At 37.3% G+C, this 23730-nt stretch overlaps 1 protein-coding gene across 13 annotated transcripts in view; it reads left to right on the top strand.

Annotated features, from left to right (window-relative positions):
* Window positions 1–23730, top strand: part of LOC110095659 (MMS19 nucleotide excision repair protein homolog) — a 97662-nt gene that overhangs the window by 34142 nt on the left and 39790 nt on the right. For all 13 annotated transcript variants that reach the window (XR_003702153.1, XR_003702152.1, XR_003702157.1 and 10 more), the window contains 2 exons: window positions 4947–5323; window positions 5434–5507. Coding sequence is in view for 7 of the 13 variants with exons in the window: in XM_020821282.2 (XP_020676941.1) it covers window positions 4947–5323; window positions 5434–5507 (451 nt within the window). In the remaining 6 variants the exon portion in view is untranslated. The remainder of the gene's footprint in view (window positions 1–4946; window positions 5324–5433; window positions 5508–23730) is intronic.

Raw genomic sequence — 23730 nt, 5'->3', positions numbered from 1 at the left:
GGCGGCATGGTGGCTCGGGTTGGGGTTTTGGCCGTGGATTTAGGAGGAAGGGGAAGTGGATTCGGGTGTGATGGAATCCGGCGGCTATGTGAGGGTTGGAAAGAGAACGACGATAGACAAAGAAGAAAACCACGAACCCGGCCGTCTCCAAGGTTGGTGGGTGGTTTGTTCTTCCTCTCCTAGGGATCTCTTCCAAAGTTCTCTCCAAGAACTCTCAAACGCTCTCTCAAGAACTCATGCAAGAAGAAATTTTTTAATCAATCATTCATTAACTTGAGAATAGAACAAAGGGCTATATATATAGCCTAATACAAGAGAAGCATGAAAATAAAAGACACAATTGCCCTCCGGGCTTACATATGACATCACCCATTAAAAGGGGTATAAGTGGAAAATAAAACATAACACTGAAATAGAAAAATACATAAATAAGAAAATAACTCGAAAGTACAAAGACTCGATCGTGGCCGTAGATCGGCGGCCACGCCTCTGATAAGCCTTCCATGAGTTGATGTCCCCATCATTCTCCCGGGGTGGAAGAAAACTCGACTCCGTCGAGTAAGTATCTCTGGTGCTCTCGTAGATCTCTAGTGCGCCCGGGTCAGTCTGCTGCAACTCCTCGCGATCTAGCCACGTATCCTCAGACTCGGGCTTTCCTTTCCACCTGATCAAATACCTCCTTCGTCCTCCTCTTGTGGATATGATCTCATCACTTAGGATTGCCTCCACCTGCTCTGCCATAGGAAATTTGGGAATATATGGCAGTGGAGGTAGGTTTGGGATATCACAAGGTGGGTTCATACAAGGCTGTTTTATTAGTGGATTTGGTGGGTTAAAATCAGGACCTTCATATGCCACTAAGTCTTTTATGTTAAAAGAGGAATTTATATTAAAATATGCATGCAGATCTACTACATAGGCATTTGTTAAATTTTTTAAGTATTTTGAAAGTTCCAGCACTCTTAGCTTGCAACTTCTTAACTGTTCCCGGTGAGAACCATTCCGGACGAATCCGCACCATCACGAAGTCACCAACCTCAAACATTTTAAAACGTCGTTTCAAGTCTGCATGTGATTTATATTCACTATTATTCCTTTCAATTTGTTGTGCAATTTCCTTATGAAGCTCATGCAAATGAGATGCAAATGATGATGTAGACTCAGAAATACTATACCTAGAACACATGTGTATTAGATCTAACGGCTGTCTAGGTTTGAACCCGTATACAATTTCAGAAGGACTTAGACCCGTGGTTCGGTTAATGGAATTATTGTAAGCAAACTCAGCAGTAGGTAGAATGGAATCCCAATCTCTAATGTGCTCACTAACCAGGGACCACAACAAATTACACAGACTCCTATTAACTACCTCGGTCTGACCATCCGTATGTGTGTGAAAGGCAGTGGAAAATTGAGGTGCCCATTTTCATCCACAGAGTTTATCAAAAATAGCTAGTGAACTTCACATCCCTATCCGAAACAATGGTTTTGGGTAAACCATGTAAACGGACGACCTCATTGAAGTATAACTTCGTAATGTGAGAGACATCGGATGTTTTAGAACATGGAATGAAATGTGCCATTTTGGAAAATCGGTCAACTAGAACACAAATGGCATCGTGCCTACGTAGTGTCTTGGGCTGGCCTAAGATAAAGTCCATACTAAGATCCTGCCAATGACAACTGGGGACAGGTAGGGGAGTGTAAAAATTCGTGTTCTGCTTACGTTGCTTGGCCAATTGGCAAGTGTGACACCGACTGACCAGCCGACCAACATCTTTCTTCAGGCTGAGCCAAAAGAAATGATACTCCATGGATTCGATAGTCTGTCTCGTCCGAAGTGCCCAACGAGGCCTCTGGCGTGGAGTTCCTAGACCAGAAATTCTCTAAAGGAGGTGCTTGGGATACAAAGCCTCTAGGCTTTGAAGAGATATCCATCCTCCAATAGGAAATCATCCACAAGGCGCGTGCTGCCTGTGGACAAGAGAGTGTAGGTCTCCTTGAAGTCGGGGCATTCCAAATAATCCCTCTTTATTTGGTCAAATCCGACGACTTCGACTCTCATTTCAGTGGTGGTCATCATACGACGACTGAGAGCATCGGCAGCCTTGTTTTCAACTCCCGCCTTATGTCTAAGGGTGTACGTATACTCCTGAAGGAACTCAACCCATCGACCATGGCATCCATTCAATTTCTTTTGGGAGTTGATATATTGCAGAGCTTCGTGATCCGAGAAAATGACGAACTCTTGCTGGAGCAAGTATGTCGCTAATAACGGAGTGATTGGATCACGGCGTAGAACTCCTTGTCATAAGTAGAATAATGCTGCCGGATATCATTAAGTTTCTCACTGAAGTAAGCAATGGGGTGACCTTCCTGGGAGAGGATTCCTCCAATTCCGACCCCGAAGCATCGCAAGTTACTTCGAAGACTTTGGAGAAATCAGGAAGTCGCATCACTGGGGCTTCCAACATTTTCTGCTTGATCTAATCAAAAGCTCTGGCGGCGGCCGGGGTCCAGTGGAAATCACCCTTTTTCAGGCAATCAGTGATAGGAGATACGATAGTGCTGAAATTCTGAATGAATCTCCTATAGAAGGTGGCTAATCCGTGTAAGCTGCGGACTTCCCAGATGTTCTGAGGGATAGGCCATTCTACAATGGCCCTCACCTTCTCGGGGTCTGCGGAAAACACTTGGGCTGAAATGATGAAGCCCAGGAAAATGACGCGATCTACTAGGAAGGTGCATTTCTTCGGGTTGGCATATAGTTGCTCCTTCCTTAAGACATCACAAACTTGCCTCAAGTGGCCTAAGTGCTGATTATGGAATGACTATAGGTATTAAAGAGGGAGAGAGGGGATTGGAGAGAGAGAGAGAGAGAGGGGGCGGGTAGGAGAGAGTGGCCGGCGGTTTGTAGAGGAGGTTGGGATTTAATTTGTTTCCCAAAAGAGAGGTCCACTTATGGGAAGAAATTAAATTGAAGGAGAAAGGGGGAAATTCGGCTAAGAGAGAATTGGGGGAGATTGGAATTATTGCCTATAGCAAGGAGGGACTTTAGGAAATATTTCCTAATCCAAGCCAAGGAGGGGCCCGGCGGCATTAAGGAGAAGGGGAGGGATTTGTGGAGAGCAATTAATTTTACTTTTTTTGGTTTTGAATATTAGGAAAGGGCTTTTAATATCCTATTTGAATTTTAAATTCAAATAAGTTTTAATTAGGAAACTTTCCAAAAATAGAATTCATAAATTAGGAAAGATTTCAAATTTCAAATTATATGAATTTAAATTTCAAAATATGTCCACCCAAATTAGGCAAAGTGAGAAAACGGAAAGATGGGGAAAGGGGGGGGGGGGGGGGGGGGGGGGGGTGCGGCTAGGTGGTTGGAGCCGGCGGCATGGGGGCTCGGGTTGGGGTTTTGGCCGTGGGGTTAGGAGGAAGGGGAAGTGGATTCGGGTGTGATGGAATCCGGCGGCTATGTGAGGGTGGGAAAGAGAAGGGAAAGAGAATGACGATAGACAAAGAAGAAAACCACGAACCCGGCCGTCTCCAAGGTTGGTGGGTGGTCCTTTCTCCCTCTCCTAGGGATCTCTCCCAAAGTTCTCTCCAAGAACTCTCAAACGCTCTCACAAGAACTCATGCAAGAAGAAAATTTTTAATAAATCATTCATGAACTTGAAAATAGAACAAAGGGCTATATATATAGCCTTGTACAAGAGAAGCATGAAAATAAAAGACACAATTGCCCTCCGGGCTTACATACGACATCACCCATTAAAAGGGTATAACTGGAAAATAAAACATAACACTGAAATAGAAAAATACATAAATAAGAAAATAACTCAAAAGTACAAAGACTCGATCGTGGCCGTAGATCGGCGGCCAGACCTCTGATAAACCTTTCATGAGCTGATGTCCCTATCAGAAGGGCTTTTGATTTTTGAGTGATTACATTGGGTGGGATTAGACTTAAAGTCTAGGTCCTCTTGTATTTAACTCCTCTCCTTGGAGTGCTGTTTTGAGGTACGTATCCCATATTATACACGCTGTATTAATTTTTATAGGCATTATCATGATTTTAAGATGCCATCATCTGATATGATCTTCTCTTCATTTTGAATTATTAGATATTTGTTTATCAGAATCTCAACATTGTTTGCTCAAGTATGAATGATTTAGTGTCGGCACAACACAATTTAGGTTTAGAATTTTGTAATTATCAGGTTTTTGTGTGTTTTCGTCCTACATTTGATATTGAATAAAAAAGATTGGTTTTATCTAATTGATTTTTTGGGCTGAACTTAAGCTTTTAACAATGTTTAATTTTTGCTTCTCGGTCCATGTCATATCCTTGGAACAAGAAGCAGATACTGATATTGTAGTTTTTAAAAATTGTACTGTTTACATTTCAAGGATACGGATTCTCTTTGAAATTTATAAATAGTTATAGCTAATGAGCTAACAAAACTAGGGAAGAAGAATAAATAAAAAAAGATTCACTTGCTTACAGTCCCAAATAAATAAGCTGCAATTGGTAAGAACTGCCAATAAAGTTTACGTAAATAATTACATGAGATTAGATACTCTCTAACTATAACTAAGTAATTTTGACAATGTTTCTGGTGATCTAACTGTGAAAAGAAAAATAAATTATTCATAGCGTTCTGGATATGAGATCCTTCTATAAAGAACTTGCAAGGCATTCTACTTCTCGGCAATTATATTCAGATTGATCCGTTATTTGATGCTTAAAGAAGACCTAGTATCAGTTCAATTCAATTATGAAGGGATATGACCTTTCTTTGTGATTTTTTAGGCAAAAATAATGTTTATGGCTATCCTAGAGATTCCTTTAACGTGAATAAGGTTCTTTCTTTTGTTGCTAAGTTTGGTTTCAGCTAGTGGATCGGGTTCTCTGTTTTGATACTCTTGAATGTTCAATCATGCAGTGAAGGGGTTGGAAGTGCTTGCAACATATGCAGGGGAGCATACACCTGTGCCAAGGAAATCATTTGAAGACATTTTAGAGGTTTTTATATTAATTATCATTAGCAGATATGAAGATCCATTCTTGTGGAAATTGTCATTGAAGTCATTAGTCCTTATTGGATCGTGCATAGCAAGATTTAAAGATTCGAATATGCAAATGATTTATAATGAAATTGTTGTTAGAAGGCTTGTCAGGCTTCTTCATAAAGATTCTATATTACCGCTTGATTTAATACTGGAGGCAATCTCAGAAATCGGTACTTGTACATTGGATTTAATTTCACCAGTAATTCAGGGGCTTGAAGAAGCAATGCTTTCAAGCTTTTTGCAGGCTTGTGTACGTCCATTTTATAACTCGTTCACTATATCAAGTTTGTACTTATCTTACAACATATACTGTTGATATCAATTGTTTGATAAAAGAGTTTATGGTTGTTCCTCGTTCAGGTTGATGAAAGTTTTAAATCTTCCCAGGATTTGGTCCTTTTTCTTGATTGCTACTGCACTAAAATTCTTCCATGGTATGCGATTCCATTTGTTGGTTTTTTATCATGGTTGGACGCCCTTTTGAAAACTTTGCTTTGTTGTTTACTTCCATTGTTTATTCTTTGTAGAAAGAAAGCCATCTTGTCATATTGAATTAAATACTCGTTTCATTATCTTCATATTGATTGCTAGCTCACCTAATCCTGTCCTGTCTGAAAATTTTGGGCTGGATTATAAATAAATTCAAATCACTTTGTTGATCTTTTAGGGTAATGAGCATATGATGAAAAAATTTTTGGGTGTGAATCTTCTCAAGTCTTTTCATGTCACCAGTTGTCTCACTTAGTTTCTTTATGGATAATTATGCTTCAAGAAAAAAAGTAAATTGGCAGCATATTTTATTGACGTCATTTTTGGACGTCAGGATTTTGATTTTAGCGCCAGTTGGTAAGAAATCAGGGACTTATGGACGGGGTACTTTTCTTAGATTTAAATAACTTAGCGAAATTTTGAACGGTAAGAGGATACAAAATAATTATAGAATAAACATTTTGACCAATAAAAAAATTAAGAAGTTGGTTTTTGTAAAATTTTAAATACGTGTGAAGTGTCATTTTAAAATTTTAAATAATGTTTTATATTATAGAGGTATTAAGTTAATGTGTCATACTTTAAAACTATGGGAGCGAGTTATGAAGCATAGGTTGCGGCGTGATACTAATGTTTCTCAAAATCAATTTGGATTCATGCCGGGTAGGTCGACTATGGAAGCCATACATTTATTAAGAGGTTTGATGGAGAAATATAGAGAAAATAAGGAGGATCTACATATGATATTTATTGATTTAGAAAAAGCATATGATAAAGTTCCAAGAGAAGTGATATGAGGGGATTGTGACTTTGGGCGATCAAGTCATTAATAAGAGTACACGTTTTAGATATATTGGATCTATTGTTCAGAGTGATAGGGAAATAGATGGGGATATTATCAGTAGAATTCAAGTTGGATGGTTGAAGTGGAGGAATGCATCGGGTTTGTTATGTGATAGAAATGTACCTCTCAAACTTAAGGGAAAATTCTATAAGATGGTAGTGAGGCCTGCAATGCTTTATGGTGCCGAATGTTGGCCTTTAAAAGAGAAGCATAATACTAAGTTAAGTGTGGTAGAGATGAGGATGCTCAGGTGGATGAGTGACTTTACCCTTAGAGATAGGATACGAAATGAGCATATACGTGAAAAGGTTGGAGTAGCTCCAATAGAAGATAAGATTAGAGAAAGTTGCCTTAGATGGTTTGGTCACATAAAACGGCGGCCTTTTGATGACCCGGTTAGGTGAGTAGAGGTATTAGATTTGACTTATGTTAAGAAAGGTAGGGGTAGACCTAAAAAGACTTGGTTAGAAAATATTAGGAATGACCTTTCTTTATTAGATTTAAACGAGAATTTGACTTTTAATAGGACACAATGGTGAAAAAAGATTCATGTAGCCGACCCCACGTAGTGGGATAAAGTCTTGATGTTGTTGTTGTTGTTTTATATTTGTTGCGGAGCAGGTGACATTTATGATTAATTAAAATCTCGTTATATTTTTGACATTTTTATAATTTCATCTTCATGTGATTGTAACTTAGTGATGAGGACATCAAGACATGGAAAAATATACTAGAGGCGTGGTCGTCGATCAACGGCCACGATTACATCACGCTACTTATGATTTTCATATTTATGATTAATGTATTATTTTTTTATTTTTATGAAGTTTATTATGCTTTTCCTTTTTTTCCCTTACTTAAGGGCTTAAGTATGTGTAAGCCCTAGGGGCATTGTAGTACTTTTTATTTTGTCATTGTATGGGCTATTTAAAGCCCCCCTCTTCTTTGAGAATCAATGAATGAAATCTAAATAATTTCCTGCACATGTGTTCTTTGGAGAGTTGTGAGAGTTCTAGGAGAGGGCTTTGGAGAAATTCCTAGGGAGGGAAATCGGATCACCCACCAACCTTGGAGACGGCCGGGTTCGTGGTTCTTCTTCCTTTACCTTTCTTTCGTTCCTTTTCCTTTCCCTTTGTCCTCCTTCCCAATTAAGCCACCAACATCCCCATCCAATCCCCAACCTCCTAGCTGCCGGATTCCCTAACCACAATCCACCTTGTCGCCGGCCAACTCCCACCTCCAAACCATTCAACCCACAAACCCTAACCAAACCCTATTCCAAACCATCGGCCACCACTTTGCTTTCCCCTCTCTCATCAATTGCCATTACAACTTTCCTAAATTAACTCTACATATTTTAGGTAACTCAAATAATTACAAATTCAAACCTATTTGAATTTGAAATTATTACCTAAAAAATAAATCCTATTTTAGAAAAGTTTCCAAATCCCTTCCTATTTGAATTTTAAATTAAATTGGGATGAGATATTTCTTCCCAAATTTAATTCCTTAATCAAGAAGGCATTAAATGCTTCCATAAACTCTCCCTTGCCCACCCATGCCTCCGGCCCCCTTTCCCATCTAACTTCCTTTTCTCTGCCAAGACTCCTCTAAGGAAAGAATTGAAAGCTTACTTAATTTAGATCCTCTTAAATTTGGAAAGTTTTCAAACTCCAAATTTGAATAATTTCCTAATTTAAGAAGGATTCAATTTGGAAACTTTCTTGTTATCCCAAATCTGAATTTAATTAGAGGGTTCCCTTTAAATCTCTTTCCAAATTTAATCACCTATGACTGGAAAGAATTCAAATCCCAATTAATTTTCTCATGCATGGCCGCCTTCCCCCTTTTCCTCCCCTTTCCCATTAAAACCCTTACCTAATTTGGAATAAAGATTAGGAAAATCACTTTGATACAACATGATCAATTTGCTTTTATACTACAAAGATCATAGAGATACTTTTTGAGTTAAGAAATGAATGAAATTTACCTTGAGCAAGGAAAATATTTTATATGCTTTTTATTGACCTTGTAAGGAAATGATTATTATGAGAATTAGATTATGTGGGTGATAAGGAGAAAATGCATTAGTCCAAATTATGTTGGATTATTAACGACATCTACGTTGGAGTATTCTTGTCAAATGAATAGCTCGAGAGCAATTAAATGCTTCAAAGCACTATAAGTTATGCGAATTTTCATCATGATTAATAGCTTTAACCCAACAATTTATGGTCAGCTTTATGAATTATTCTTCAGTCATTCCTATTTCATGGTTATGAGATTTTTGTTCTAATTGCTGCAAGTCTTGCACAATTTTAAGCATGTCACATTCAACATATCCCTTTTCTTGATAATTTTTCTTCTTTTGGTGATAGATGCCATCTTTTAGTGTTCCTGTACATGCTCAAATTACCTAGTCTACTTTTTACCATGACTTGAGTATGGCTTCATTTGAAAATATGAAAGCACTTTGGGCTACTATAAATTTAATTAATGATAAATGTAAAGATTTAATATTTAATTGTAGGGTTTCGTAAATGATGGTTAGAAGTAGAGATAAAGTTGCATTGAGTCATGAAAAGATCCAACATGGAAACATAACACTCAAGTGGACATACGAGGGAGTGACAAATCATACGTATATTTGAAATGTAATTATTGTGACAAAGTAGTGAAGGATGGTGTGATTAGGATGAAGGAGCACATTTTCAGGTTCCACAAAAATGTTGCACCAAGCGCTAAAATGTCTGATACAATCAGGGAGGAGATAAAAACATAATCATTTCAAAGCATCTTGCATAGAAGCAGTTTGAGGACAGAGTTGATGTTAGCTCCTACTACGGGTGTGAGCGTAGTGGTCAGGATTCATCTTCTTCAATGAATACTATATCTTCTAGGGGTGCAAGGGGTCCCATGGATCATTACATGGTGCAAACATCAGAGGATATGCCTATTACTGCATAGAGGATGGCCTAAGAGAATGCTAGGGAGGCACTGAAAAGAGTATGCATGGATATAGTCAGATTCTTCTATGAAAATGCAATCCCATTTAATGTAGCATCATCACCTGCTTATTACAACATGATTCGGTCAGTTGGAGCATATGAGAGTGGGTTCAAACCTCCAACCATGTATGATTTGAGAACATAGATTTTGAAGGAGTTGGGCAATACTTAAAAAAGCATTGAAGAAATTAAGAGGATTTAGGCCCAAATTGGTGTAACTATTATGTCGGATAGTTGGTCAGATATAAATAATAGAAGTTTAATAAATATTTTGATTAATAATCCTTACGATATTGTATTTTTGAAGTCAATTAAGGCATCTGATTAGGTCAGGGATGCTGAGTTCATCTTTGGATTACTAGACAACGTTGTTGAGGAGGTTGGAGAGCATTTAGTAGTCCAGTTTGTAACAGATAAATGCTGCAGGGAAAAAAACTTGTGGAGAAGAGGAAACACTTGTATTGGACTAAATGTGCTGCATATTGCATAGATCTTATTCTTGAGAAGCTAAGGAAGCTGTCTCAACACAAGAATGTGCTTACCAAAACAAAGAAGATAACTAAATTTATTTACCACCGTTCTTGGGTTTTGACTTTTATGAGAAAATTTTCAAAGAAAGAGTCGAGCAATAATAAGATTTTTCATTGCTTACTTGACATTACAGAGTACGTTGGATGTTAGAAAACCTTTGGAGCCTATGTTTACTTCAATGCAATGGTTGAGTTGTGCTTGGGCAAATAAACCAGAGGAGAAAAATGTTAGAAATATTGTTTTAAATTATAGATTTTGGTAAACCATCTTGTACGCCATCACAATCACTAGACTATGTTGACATTATGTTATATCGACTCGATACCGACCGAGCCAGTTCGAGCCTGACTGGCTCGATCACATTCGATCAATTAGATCGAACGTCGTCAAAGCAAAATCGACCAAAAAATTTTAACCTCAATTTGATTAAATTGAATTAAATTTTATCAAATTAAATTCATATTTAATTAAATTAAATCAAATCGATTGAATCGAACAAAAATTGATTCGAATCGAACCCAATTGAACCTCGTCGAACTAAATTCAATGTAATTCAGTGTCGATTTGAGTCCAATTTCACAAAATTGACTTGATTGGACCAAATCGGGTCTGAATCGACTCAAATTGGTTCGGGTTTAGTCCAATTCAGGCTCAATTTTAGCCCTAATTGATGAAATCATGGCAAATTTGACTTCCCAAATCAAACTTCTCAATTAACGGCTCAGATTTCATGTTAAATCCCACCCCAATTACTTTGTTTTGCACAAAGAGGAGGCCGGATTGGGCATTGTAGGCGGCCGGGCCTGCTTGCGTGCATCTCCAAAAGAAAGAAAGGGAGAGGGCTCTCCATGCGTGTTCTCCTTTCCTAAACAGTGCGGGAAAGGGAGAGAAGAGCCTTTCGGCTTCCCTTGCTTGCTTGCATGGGTCCGAAGCAAGGAAGAAGAGAGGGAGTGGGAAAGAGCCTTTCGGCTCTAGCTTCATGCGTCCGACTCTCTTCAGCCTGCTAAGTCCAGCTTGCCTCCTTCGTGTGCCTGTCCAGGTGGGAAGACATAGGCCGACGAGTGGCTTCCTTTGTGCAACCTAGCCAAGAGGGAGAGCTGGCTAGGCCTCTACCTCCTTGCTTGCATTTCTTGGAGTAGAAGCTGAGTCAAGTTCTAGCTGTTGTCTTTTCCTTCTTTCAACTGATAGGAAGGTCCCTCCTACTGCTATTGGTTTCTTCCAACTGAGGAGCAGAAGTTCCCTCTTGTTGCTGTTGGTGGTCTTCTCTTCCAAAACCTAGGGCAAAGGTGTGTTGAAATTAGCCCCTGTTGTAGCCAAGGGTAGGTAGGAATCCCCTACTTCATTCCAAATCAACTCCAACGACCTTGAGACAGCAAGGACAACAGGTAGGACATTATTGACAGCAATTTGTAGCGTCTTGGACAGCATAGGTGACTTCCGGGAGCACTCAAACAGTGGATACAGCTGTTTGGAGCATTCTTGGACAGCAAATTCACCTTCCGGAGCACTTTGGACTGCAAACTCGGCATCCATAGTGGTCTGGACAGCAGCAATTGGAGCATTCTTGGACAGCATAGTCAATTTATGGAAGCTCTCAAACAATGGGGACAGCAGCTTGGATGCCTTGGACAGAAGTTTCCCACCTTGCTCCTTTACTTTCTCGTCTTTTGACAAGGCCGAGTGGGTTGTGGTTGGCGCCGTGACAACCCGGCGAGGTAAATTTCTCAAAAACTTAGGAAAAGCCCTAAGGCCCCCTAGCCATTTGCTGTGTGGTTGACGCTTTCCAAGCCATAGATCCGTTAGAACACCTCACGTTTACTTTCCAAAACCCATAAACATCCCCATGTTTGCTGTCCACTCCGTAAATATGTGATAATTTTGTGATTTTTTCATGAATTCCTCTCATGTGAGAGCCAATAGGGTAACGACGATGCGCGAAGGGTTGTCGGATTGGTGTTCGAGAAACTCCCAATGCATGTTCATGCACTCATGTTGTGTCCAATTCATCACCTATACTCATGCCCTAGAGTAGATGTTATCATTTGATCTCAAAGTATATGATGATGCATAGGTTTTGGATCGTCATTAGTTGCATGCACTTCTCATTTAAATGCATTGCTATGATAAAATTGACAACCAAATTTAGGAGAGTTTGTATGCATTGAAATTAATTACCTCTAGAGTTTTATTTAATGCATGTTTTGAATTTAATTGATTCAGGCTCTCTAGCCATGGTGAGACATAGGCCTTCAAAAGTCTATATAGCAAATCTCACAACATGAATGATCAATTAAATTGATGTGTTGCATCACATGAAATTTATAGTGTGGAATGACAATCTTGAATTGATTGTTTGTTGAAGCAATTTAAGTATGTAAGGATATTCATAAACTTGAAACTCACCCAAATTACATGCACCCTTCTTTCAAGTACAAGTCATGGCAAAAGTGACCGACGAGTTGCAAGAAGTGTGCATATGTTGAAGTTTGTGAACTCTAGTAAGATTTTGTGAGTGTTTGAATATGAATTTAATCAACCATCGGAAGTATTAAATCATTGTGAGGTCTCCCATAGACTTTCTGTAGATCCCACAAAATATATTGTTAATTAAGTTTATGTATGATATTTTACAAAACAAACACTTGATTGCTCTCAATTATCAAAATTCCTTAATTTGGAGAATCATCTACCCATGCATGCTATTAGGTTTCTTCTAGATCATGTCAAAACTGATATTTAGGATATTTCTAGAAGCTTCCAAATCTTCTAAATCATATTACATTTGATTTAGGAAAACTCTCCAAGGTGTTTGGAAATTGATCTTCCTTTCTCCAAACAAATCCTAAGTCTTCATTTCATTTGCTAATAGCACAAATTTAGCAAATGAACATGTCTCTCCTCTCATATATGATGATTTGGAATTCTCCAAAGTTTCAACATATCATTATATGACGATTTTGTAACTTAGAGCCAAATTCTAAGTTCCCTCCATTTATCGAGACACAACATTAACGAATGAATATCCTCCTTAGGCTTAGGATTCTAATCCCAGCCTATCTCATTTGCCTAACCTACATAGGTAGATGATCTTACATCATTAAGTACAAAATTTGATGATTACCTCTTGATTTGTAGTTCAAAAACTACGAATTGTATCTCTTATTCATGACATTTGGAGCTTCCCCAAAGCTCCAAACACATCATTCCATGAATTGGATGAAACTTGCAACCAGCTTCCAAGTTCTTCCATATTGTTTGTTGGAACAAAAAAATCAACAAATATCTCCTTTATGTGTGATATTTCGGAGCACCCTCAAAGCTCTAAATTATTCTATCACATGAATCTTCAAGACCTTAGGGCCAAATCCGAAGTCTACCCTTTCATATGTTTAGACATAAAATTAACAAATGAACAATCCTCTTTCATGCAAAATGCTTAGAGTATTCTCAAAGCTCCAAATGTTAGATTGCATGAATCATTTGCAACTTGGAAACAACATCCAAGTTCTTTCATCCCTTTTGTTGGAACATAAAACCAACAAATATCCTCTTATGCATGATGATTTGAGGCTCCTTAAGCCTCCAAATATATCACTATTTAAATACTTCAAACTTAGAGCCAAATTTTAAGTTTATTTATTTTATTTGTTGAAACACAAAACTAGCAAATGAATATTCATCTTCTTTCATGTATGATGATTTGAAACTTTCAAAGGTTCCAAATAAAATCATCCCATAAATCATGTAATCCTAGGATCAAAATCCTAGGTTTATTTCACCTTGTTTGTTGAAGAAAAATCAATAAACGTTCACCTCTATATCTCCTTCATGCATGATACTTGGAGCATTCTTGATGCGGGCAAAAGATATAGGGAGCCTATACCCTTCGCCCACAAAAGACACGACGGACTTCTAACGACGAAAATAGAGAAAAGACTAGAAAAGAGACGAACAAACTAAAGGGAAGAACAAAATCTTATATTTCAAATTTTAAAAAACAACCAAATAAAAAAAACTATGACGACGACTAACAAACAACACGACAGACACCCTAAAGTTGCTGCACTTTGAGAAGAAGGATACAGGTGGAGTGGCACTTGCGGAGAGACGAAGAGATTAGAAGCCCGAGAAGAAAGGGTGGAAAGAGCCCGCAGGATTTCCGGAGGGGATGAGAAAAGAAGGTTGGAAAGAGCCCGCAGGATTTCCGAGCAACTCGCAGGTTAACTGATTTTTTCCAAAAATCAAATTTCATTCACTATTCAAAACATTACATAACCCCTCATATTTATAGGTATGAAAGGGGAATACAAAAGGTCACAAACACTTAATTAACACATAATTAAAAGCATAGAAATCTCCCCCCAAAGCTCTCGGTTTACACCCAAACCAGGAACCAAGGAGACAGCCACGGGAGACGAAGGGAACCGCACGGACCAAAGAGCCACAGCCGCGGGAACCGAAGGAACCACACGGAAGAAGGAGCCAGCCGTGAGATCCCAAGAGGCATACACATAACTAAAAAGCAATGGTGGAATTCAAGGAGCCACCAAAGAAAAAGAAATCTTGGAATTCCAAAGGCCGGTTTGGAATTCCAAGAGACAAACATAAAAGCAAACATAAAAAACATAAAATTACATTAATTATAAAGATAACTATGAGCTAAAAATCCTAGCTAATAATGAACTAACCTCTAGTTCAATAAATGAACTAAAGCCTAGCTCATAAATGAGCTAAAATTCTAGCTCAATTGGATTGAGCTAGTAAACTCAAGGGAAGCCAAAATATGATTTATTTTGGACTAGGGTTGACCCCCCCTTTGTCTACATCAATTCTTAAAGCTCCAAGTGTTAGATTGCATGAATCTTATAACCTTAAGATCAAAATCCAAGGTGCATTATATCATATATTTGTTGAGACAAAATCAACAAACGATCATTTCTCTCCTCCCTCATGCATTGCATGTGGAACCTCCTCAAGGTTCGAAAGGCCATATTATATGAGTCTTTGAACTTAGAAATAAATTTTAAGTCACCAATCCTTTGTTTGTTTAGACAAAGTCAACAAACAATCATCATTCCCTCTCATGCATAATGGTCGGAACCTTCTCAAGGTTCCAAATATATCATTGCATGACTCTTAGCTTGCCTTAAGAAATACCACCAATCTTCTACATACATGATGTTGTTGATTCTCTTAAAAGTCGTAAATGCGTCATATTGTAAACTCTTGAACTGGAGATCAAATATCAAGTTATTTCATCTCATTTGCTTAGTTTCTAATTAGACAAATGAATACTCCTAAACTTAAATTAGGACGGTGTATATCTCGCTTTGAATACCAAAAGTTCAAAGAATCTACTTCAACATGCAACCCACAAGTTACACATCACCCTCCTGTTTCTACAGCCCAATAGTTGTAAAAACTATCTCATTTTCTTAACACAAATTAGATGAATAAAAATCCCTTTCTTTGGACCCCAAACATTCAATGAAACTTGATGCGGACATCCAACCGTCCATGCCTATCTGAGGAGCTGAAGATCGTCGGCCGTGATTAACCTACGTTATCTTAAATTTTTATTTATAATTTTTTTTAATTATGCATTTTTCATTTTTACCCTTAAGGGTCTAATCTTATGTAATAAGCCCTAGGGGCATGATCGTCTTATTTTAGTTTCTTTTATTTCTGAGGCCTATATATAGAGGCCCTTACTAGTGTAATGGTATGAAGTTTTAATAAAAATTTTATTTTGCTATTTTGTTCCTTGGGAGGACTTAGGTGAGATCCCTATGGGAGAGAATCATATTTTCCACCAGCCGCAGGATGGGTCTGGGATCGTGGCTTGAAGTCTCTTGGTGAAGGACAACGCAACACCCATCAGTCTCTGGAAGCGTTCGGGCTCATAGTTTTCTTTGTTTTGTTTCTCCTTATTTTTTTTTCTAATCGCCATCTCCATTCTCTCTTTAATCTCGCCGATTCATCCCCTCCACCCAAACCCGCCGGCCTCTTCCCATAACCCTCTCTTATTTCCCACCGAAATTTCCCATCCCCATCCTCAGCCTAACCGATCATCTTCCCCCCCACCTCCAAACCGCCACACCCTCACAAACCCTAACCCTAATACCTCCATAGCCGCTGGCAACCTTCTTTTCCCCATTGGCTCCCACAGTTTCATCTTGTATTCAAAGCATTCCTATTTTATACATCTTAATTTGGTAATGAATTCAAATTCAAAATTCAAATTAATTTGAATTTGAATTTGTTTCCTAAATTAGGATTCTTATTTTAGGAAACTTGTTTAAAATTAGGTCCAAATAAATTTCTGATTGGATTTGATTTAATTTCTTCTCATCAATTAAAGAGCTTTGATTAGGCAAGCCATAAAGTCTCTTACCTAATCCGTCTTTCCCTCTTAAAGCCACCGACCACCAAACCCTAACCCTAATTCCTAGCCTAACCGCCGGCCTCTTTTCCCCAATCCCCCTTTGCCTCCAAATTCGAATTCCTATTCAAGAGTTTCCTTTTATTCAACGTCTTAATTTAGGAAAGTTTTCAAATTTCAAATTCAAATCAATTTAAATTTGAAATTCTTTTCTAAAATAAGTTAAATTTCATTTGGAAACTTCCCTAATATTCTCAAATATGAAATTAATTCAGATTTAAATCAATCACCACAATAGCCTTAACTAAAAAAAAAGTCAATGACCACATTCAAAGAACCTGGACACCCTCTCTCCTCTCCCTCTCTAGGTCGGCACTTCCTCTCTCTCTCTAATCCATTTAATTCTCATTAATCTCTTGGAGCCTTAATTCATCCTTATTTAAAGTAATATTTTTCTTTTCCATTTAATTTGAAATCCCAAATTTCAAATGACCCCCCCTCCCCATATCCGTTTCTCCATTTTGCAATCTCTAAGTTGCATTTTGACCACTTCTTTTCCTACAAGCCTAAATTGTAGGAAACCTCCAAATTCCTCTTCATTTGCCTAGCCTCAAATTAGGCAAATGAATATTTCTCTTTGAATATCAAATGTTTAAAGAACATTCACGGATTTGCAATCCACAAGTTACATGTTCCTTCCCTCGCTCCATAACTTAAAAGTTGTAGGAAATCCCATCATTTTCCTAAACTCAAACTAGGAGAATGCATATCCCTCTTTGAACAACAAATGTTCAAGGAACTTTCATTATTTTGCGATCTCTAAATTATATATCTCTATTCTTCTCTACAAATAAAAATTATGGAGAAATTCACTTCTTTCTATAACCGAAAAGTTGTATGAAATTCTCATTCATTCAATTTATGCTGAGTGAACCAAACATACACCTAAGTCAATTTATTTGTTGAGCCAAGATCAATAAGCAATTTTGTTATGAGCATAGGGTTTAAAGTCCTATCTCCAATTTATCCTTCCAACCCAAGTTGGAAGGTTAAAATCCTCTCGTTGAACATCAAAATGTTTAAAGGCATTCATACATTTGTAACCCATAAATTGTATATTCCTCTCTTTCTCCTATGACTTCCAAGTTGCAAGAGATCTATCTCTCCTTAATTCCAAAAGCTAAGAAAGATCTTCCAACACTTAGCCCAAAAGTTATATGTTGGACACCTTCCATTTATCTTCTTTAGCCCCAAAGCTAAAAGAAGTATCCATCTCCCTAGCTCCAAAGGTTAAGGAGAATTCTCCAACACTTATCCCAAAAACTAGTGTTGGACACCTTTCCCTTAGACTCAAACTCTATGTGAAACACGCTTAGCGTGACATGTGACACCAGCCTCACACACTTAGGTGCACAGCCCCTTAGACATGTTAGGATTAGGATTTTTCTTTTTCTGTGCATGTGTTTGATTATGTGGTGTGATTGCTTATTGAATTATCTGTGTTTTAGGCATTTGCCTTTAAGTGATTAGTGTAAAAATATACATATTTTTCTTGCAGGCGTTCATGTCCAAAAGGGGGTGCAAATAAATTATAAATATAAAAATGCTTGCATGAAAGATGCCGCTTAAAACCCTCCAAGTGATGTGGCCAATAGGGTAGAAGCAAGTGATTAGCACTTCAAGTGCTAGTCAAATTCTAAATGTGATATATTTATTATATGAACAGTTTTTTGACTATGTTTTGCAGCTTTAAGTCTTTTGCATTTTGATATGTATTTAATAGAATTAGGAGCTGAACTTGTGAGGTTTGCATTAAAAGAAGAGGTGGATCAAGAAGGATGTACCTGTGAAAGGTGAAGCCCAAAGATCTACTTGGAAGTTGAAGCCTGGAGACTCCCACAAGCAGAGTCTATAAACAAATATTTGATTGAGTTGTATAATGACAGGGAACTCACCTGCAAAATATTGTTGTAATAACTTGGACTCTAAAATTTACATTCAATTTTTTTGATTTATACATTCAAGCATGTTTTGATATGCTTACCTAATTGTATGCTAGAAATGTATTATTTTTCTAAGGTTTCTTCCATGTTTTGCTTGGGATGGCCTAAACTTTTGATGTGGCAGACTCTTAGGATAAAAATAAGTTTTTTTACACATTAAGATGTAAGTAATTTAAAAATCAAATTAGGCTTCATATTTTTCTGATAAAAAAAGAAATTGCATGGCTCCTTTCAAGGAGTCAAGTTTTTCAAAACTTAAAATGATCATACGTAGCCTAATGTGTTGTATATAAAAAGCCATCACTTAAGGATTAGATAACAAAAATCTATTTTCTTTGTAAGTCCGCATTTGCATACCACTCATGGTCAAGTATCTTGGCCTTAAAGCTAAGTTGTAAGCTCTACTTTCTAAATAAAAATAGTCTCCCTACTCTTTATTTGCATCAAGGCCGGACCTCGTGATTTTAAAAGCGATTAGGTGGATTTAGCTGGAAGCCCTTTCTAGGCAAGACAATAAATCCAGAGGTCAGGCTGGCTATGCCTCATATGAGATATAGTTTATAAGTCCCTTCGTACTCCGTTAGATTTCAGTCGAGGTACTACCTTTCGGTAGACTTCACCTTAGTTCTAGGATCCAAGGTAATGGTTGATTCTACTCACCATACAAGCCCTCACATTCTAGGCAATTCCTCCAACATGTGTCATTGGAATATAAGCCCTAACATTCTAATGAAAATGTCAACTTAAACAAAAATTTGATTCTAAAATGTAAATTCTAATATAGTATAGTCCGACCACCTCTGAGATTTCTCAGAATCAATGCTCTTATTTTGCCTCCTTTGACTCTCATTCTAAAATCTAATTTCAAGTTAATCCCCTCTTCCTTGAAATTCCTAATGGACAAAATCTTTTAAACATGATTTTATGGATTTTAAAATCAATCTTTAGCCAATATTTGAATGACTTTCAAAAGAAAAAAAAAACCTACTAGTTTAATCAAAAGTATTCTTAAGTGACAAAAGCTTAGGATGTAATTAACTATAGGGGCTTTCCCATATGTGTTATCTGTACCCCAGAATAAAATAAACTCCTTTCAACCAAACATTAAATTGGGAAATTACTGTTAAATTGTAAATTTTATTATTGAATTTATAAGGAAATAATATTTTTATCCTTTGGGGTAATATATCATTTTTCTTATGCCTTACTCGATTGTAAAACATGCAATCTGTTTGAGTATAACAAAAAATTTCCTACAAACTATTAGTACAAGTTTTAAGGATGGTGTATGCTGAGAAGAAGCCTGCTATGGGTTTCATCTACAATGCTATGGATGAAGCAAATGAAATGATTGTTCGCAACTTAGGAGACGAAGAGGGAAGCTATAAGGAAATTTGGAATATTATTGATGATAGGCGGGAGCTAAAACATCACCGATACTTTCATGTAGCAGGCTATTACTTAAACCCTCAATATCAATATGCAGATAATAAATTTATAAATCCTAAGATAAAATTAGGATTGTATCATTGCATGGATCGACTGATATCTAATGCATTTGAAAAATCAAATGCTGACATGTAATTAGTACATTTTAGGAATAAAAAATATTTTTTTGGATTACAACAGGCAAAGAACACTATTTATAAACTATCTCCAGGTAATTTAATTTGTTATTTTACTCTTTTTTAAAAGTTATTCTTTGAGTACTGACTGTATTCATTTATGTAAATCTTAGTTGAATGATGGATTCAATTTGGTGATAACACTTTAGAATTGCAGCATTTTGCTGTGAAAGTTTTGATATTAACATTCTCTTCATCTTGATGTGAACGAAATTGGAGCACCTACAACCAAGTGCATACAAAGAGGAGAAATTATTTATCAACGTTGATGATGAATTTACTAGTGTACATTATGTACAATAGGAGACTCAAAGACAAGAACTTGAAAAGGGTTCAAGGATGACGAAGATCCTTTGTTTGTGAGGATGTAGCATTTAATGACGAGTGGTTTGTAGATGATGAAGTGGAGGTGACGCCGTCTGAATTATGAGAGGAAGATTTAATTTTTTATTTCTTTGATGGTCATAGAACATCTACATTCACCACAACTTAAGAACAAACCAAAAAAGGGATATAAATAACATATTTTTCTTAGACTTTTATTTTCTTATTGTATTACTCATCTGCATATTGTTCAAAAATATTTAGGGAAGAGGAAGATAACTGATATAGAGGAAGAAGAAGCTGATTGAGAGACATTGGACTATATAGGAGATGAGGTAGGAAAGAGAGCAATTCATCATAACGGTTATTCAAATGAAGACCCCCTTAGTGATGATAGTGCTGATGAGTTCTTAGTTGTTATGTCATTGTTATTTATTTTTTGAATTACATGTTAATGAACACGATATTGGGATTTGAGAATGATAGAATTTTGAGTTGAAGTATATTTTTTGTTGTCTTGTTATTGTGATGTTTGGATTTCACTTTAATTTCTAACAACTTATTACTTGATACTTCATATCTTGTGGTTTTATGTTTTATTTATATGACAATTTATTTATTATATCAACTTTTAATATATTAATATATTAGTATACAAAAAAAAATTATCAATTTGACTATATGCATTTTTTGAATTTTGAGGCTTATGCTTCAGAACGCCTTGAGGCTTGCGCCTTGCCTCACAAAAGAAAATGGCTCTATACCCAATTGCGCAATTTTAAACCTTGGTGACAATGAAAAAGAGGTATAGAGAGAGAGGAAGAGAGTTAGAGAGAGGTAGAGAGAGTGTGAGGTGGAGAGAGAGTGAGATGAAGAGAGATAGAAAGGGGATGTGTTCTCTCTATTTAAATAGAGTAAAGGAGAGTGAATCAGAGTAGTAGAGAGAGAAGTTCAATGAGAAAGAGGGAAAGGGAGAGAGTTAGAGAGAGGATAGTGGAGAGGCAACAAGTGTCATCGGTGGTGGCAAAGTCGGTTTTTCGACTTGGACGGGTTTTCCCGCATCAATTTGAGAGAACCGAAGAGGGAGAGGAGGATCTTGTTCAATGACTAGGGAGAGGAAGGTGGGAGTAGAGAGGTTGTGGCGGCTTGAGATTTCTAGGCCTTTTTGGTGGAAGGTATGACCTAGGAGAGATGAGAAGGGGCGATAGGGCTCTATGTGGTGCGGGCTTGCAAAAGAGAGTGGTGAGGTGGGGTATTGAGCTGCAGCGTGCGGGTCGAAGCTTGGGGTTGCGAATGTTGTTGGTAGAGATTGAGCGAGAGAGGATGTTGGATTCGGTGAGGGAGAAAGACAGGAGAGAGCGTGCAAAGTTTCTCGGGTAAGAGCAGATGGTATTTGTGCAAATGGAAGAGGGTAAGATAGTCTACTGAGGATGGACATTGGATAGGGCTCATGAAAGGATAGATGAGACCATTCCACTAATTAATAGGATTTCGGCGATTAGTTGAACATAGCGCAGAGTATTTGATAATTTATAACATGTATGCATTGACTCTTTATCACAAATATTTGTTGCCTTGATCATAATGATTCACGTCGATACCTTGCAGTCTTAGTTAAACTTTCAGACTATTTTTGTGTGATGACCTAGATAATGAGTCTCTTTTCCAAAAAAAAAAATTGATGTTCCAGACAGGTCAGCACATTCCATTTTGCAACTGGGCAATGCTTGAGCAACTTCAGTTGTGGTTAAGATGTTTCAAACCCTACTTGTGCGATGGCATGCCTGTTGTCCATAATCTTCGCTATGTTTGGTCGAACTGAATGTGATTTTTATATGGAAGTCAATAAATGCCACTTAATAAATATGGTGCATGCTAAAAGTGAATCATATATGTTGCAAATTAGTTGACCCTGTGAATTCCCAAATATATGTTTTGGTTGTCACACTGAGGATTTGACTTTGCACAACTTTAAGAGTTTATGTGGATGTCATGTTTTAGGTTTGGTTTTGCAACTCTCCAAGAGCAAAAGCCAAAGTGTAATTCACTTATGGATTTGACATTTATGCATATCTCCGGAATCTGCAAAGCTTCAACAAATATGAGGTGCGCTTACAACAACAACAACAACAACAACATCAAGCCTTTATCCCACTACGTGGGGTCGGCTACATGAATCCTTTTTCTCCATTGTGTCCTATTAAAAGTCAAATTCTCGTTTAAATCTAATAAAGAAAGGTCATTCCTAATATTTTCTAACCAAGTCTTTTTAGGTCTACCCCTACCTTTCTTAACATAAGTCAAATCTAATACCTCTACTCTCCTAACCGGGTCATCGCAAGGCCGCCGTTTTATGTGACCAAACCATCTAAGGCGACTTTCTCTAATCTTATCTTCTACTGGAGCTACTCCAACCTTTTCACGTATATGCTCATTTCGTATCCTATCTCTAAGGGTAAAGCCACTCATCCACCTGAGCATCCTCATCTCTGCCACACTTAACTTAGTATTATGCTTCTCTTTTAAAGGCCAACATTCGGCACCATAAAGCATTGCAGGCCTCACTACCATCTTATAGAATTTTCCCTTAAGTTTGAGGGGTACATTTCTATCACATAACAAGCCCGATGCATTCCTCCACTTCAACCATCCAACTTGAATTATGCTGATAATATCCCCATCTATTTCACCATCACTCTGAACAACAGATCCAAGATATCTAAAAAGTGTACTCTTATTAATGACTTGATCATCCAAAATCACAATCCCCTCACTAGGATAAATTTTTATCTTTTTGCTAAATAAAAATTGGGATACAATAAATTATATTTAAAATTTTTTCATAAAATGTTTGACACGAGTGGTAAATTTCTTTTTAATATTTTTTAAATGGACATGTCTTCGACATATCTGACAAGTGTCAGATGCGTGTTGGATGTATGTCATGTCCGATACATATCAGACACTACATAACTCGTTGACGAAAAGTGTTGGTGCATCATAATTGAAAACTCTACATTCATTTAGTTGATTTTCTTGTATTATTGAGAAGCTTTTTTTAATTGCTTTTTTCTATTCAAATATTGACGATCATGGTAGAATAGCATACACCCTCCCTTTTAGTTATCTTTTAGCATAGGAAAATGTCAATATATAAATATTCTCTATATTTAATAAGTGGTATAAATCATGGTTGCTCCTTACTCTATTATATATAAAGTTTTCCTCCATAAGATAACAATAAAGAGATTTCCCTTTTGAGAGAAAAGATTATCAAAGCTCAATGACACTTCTCCTCGAACTAAGATAGAAGCATTATATATCTGCACAACAACACGCCCTTGATCCAGCCTCTTTGTCCCCAATCCAATCCCAAACACCCTCCTAAACCCATGCCACCTCCAACCACGAAATCTCAAGCTCAGGTCAGCCCTTCCTCTAATGAAGGGGT

Source organism: Dendrobium catenatum, unplaced genomic scaffold (assembly GCF_001605985.2).
Source record: "Dendrobium catenatum unplaced genomic scaffold, ASM160598v2 fragScaff_scaffold_1163, whole genome shotgun sequence".
NCBI classification, from domain to species: Eukaryota; Viridiplantae; Streptophyta; class Magnoliopsida; order Asparagales; family Orchidaceae; genus Dendrobium; species Dendrobium catenatum.
The sequence above is the reverse complement of the archived record's forward strand: the minus strand, read 5'-3'. Positions and strand labels throughout refer to the sequence as shown.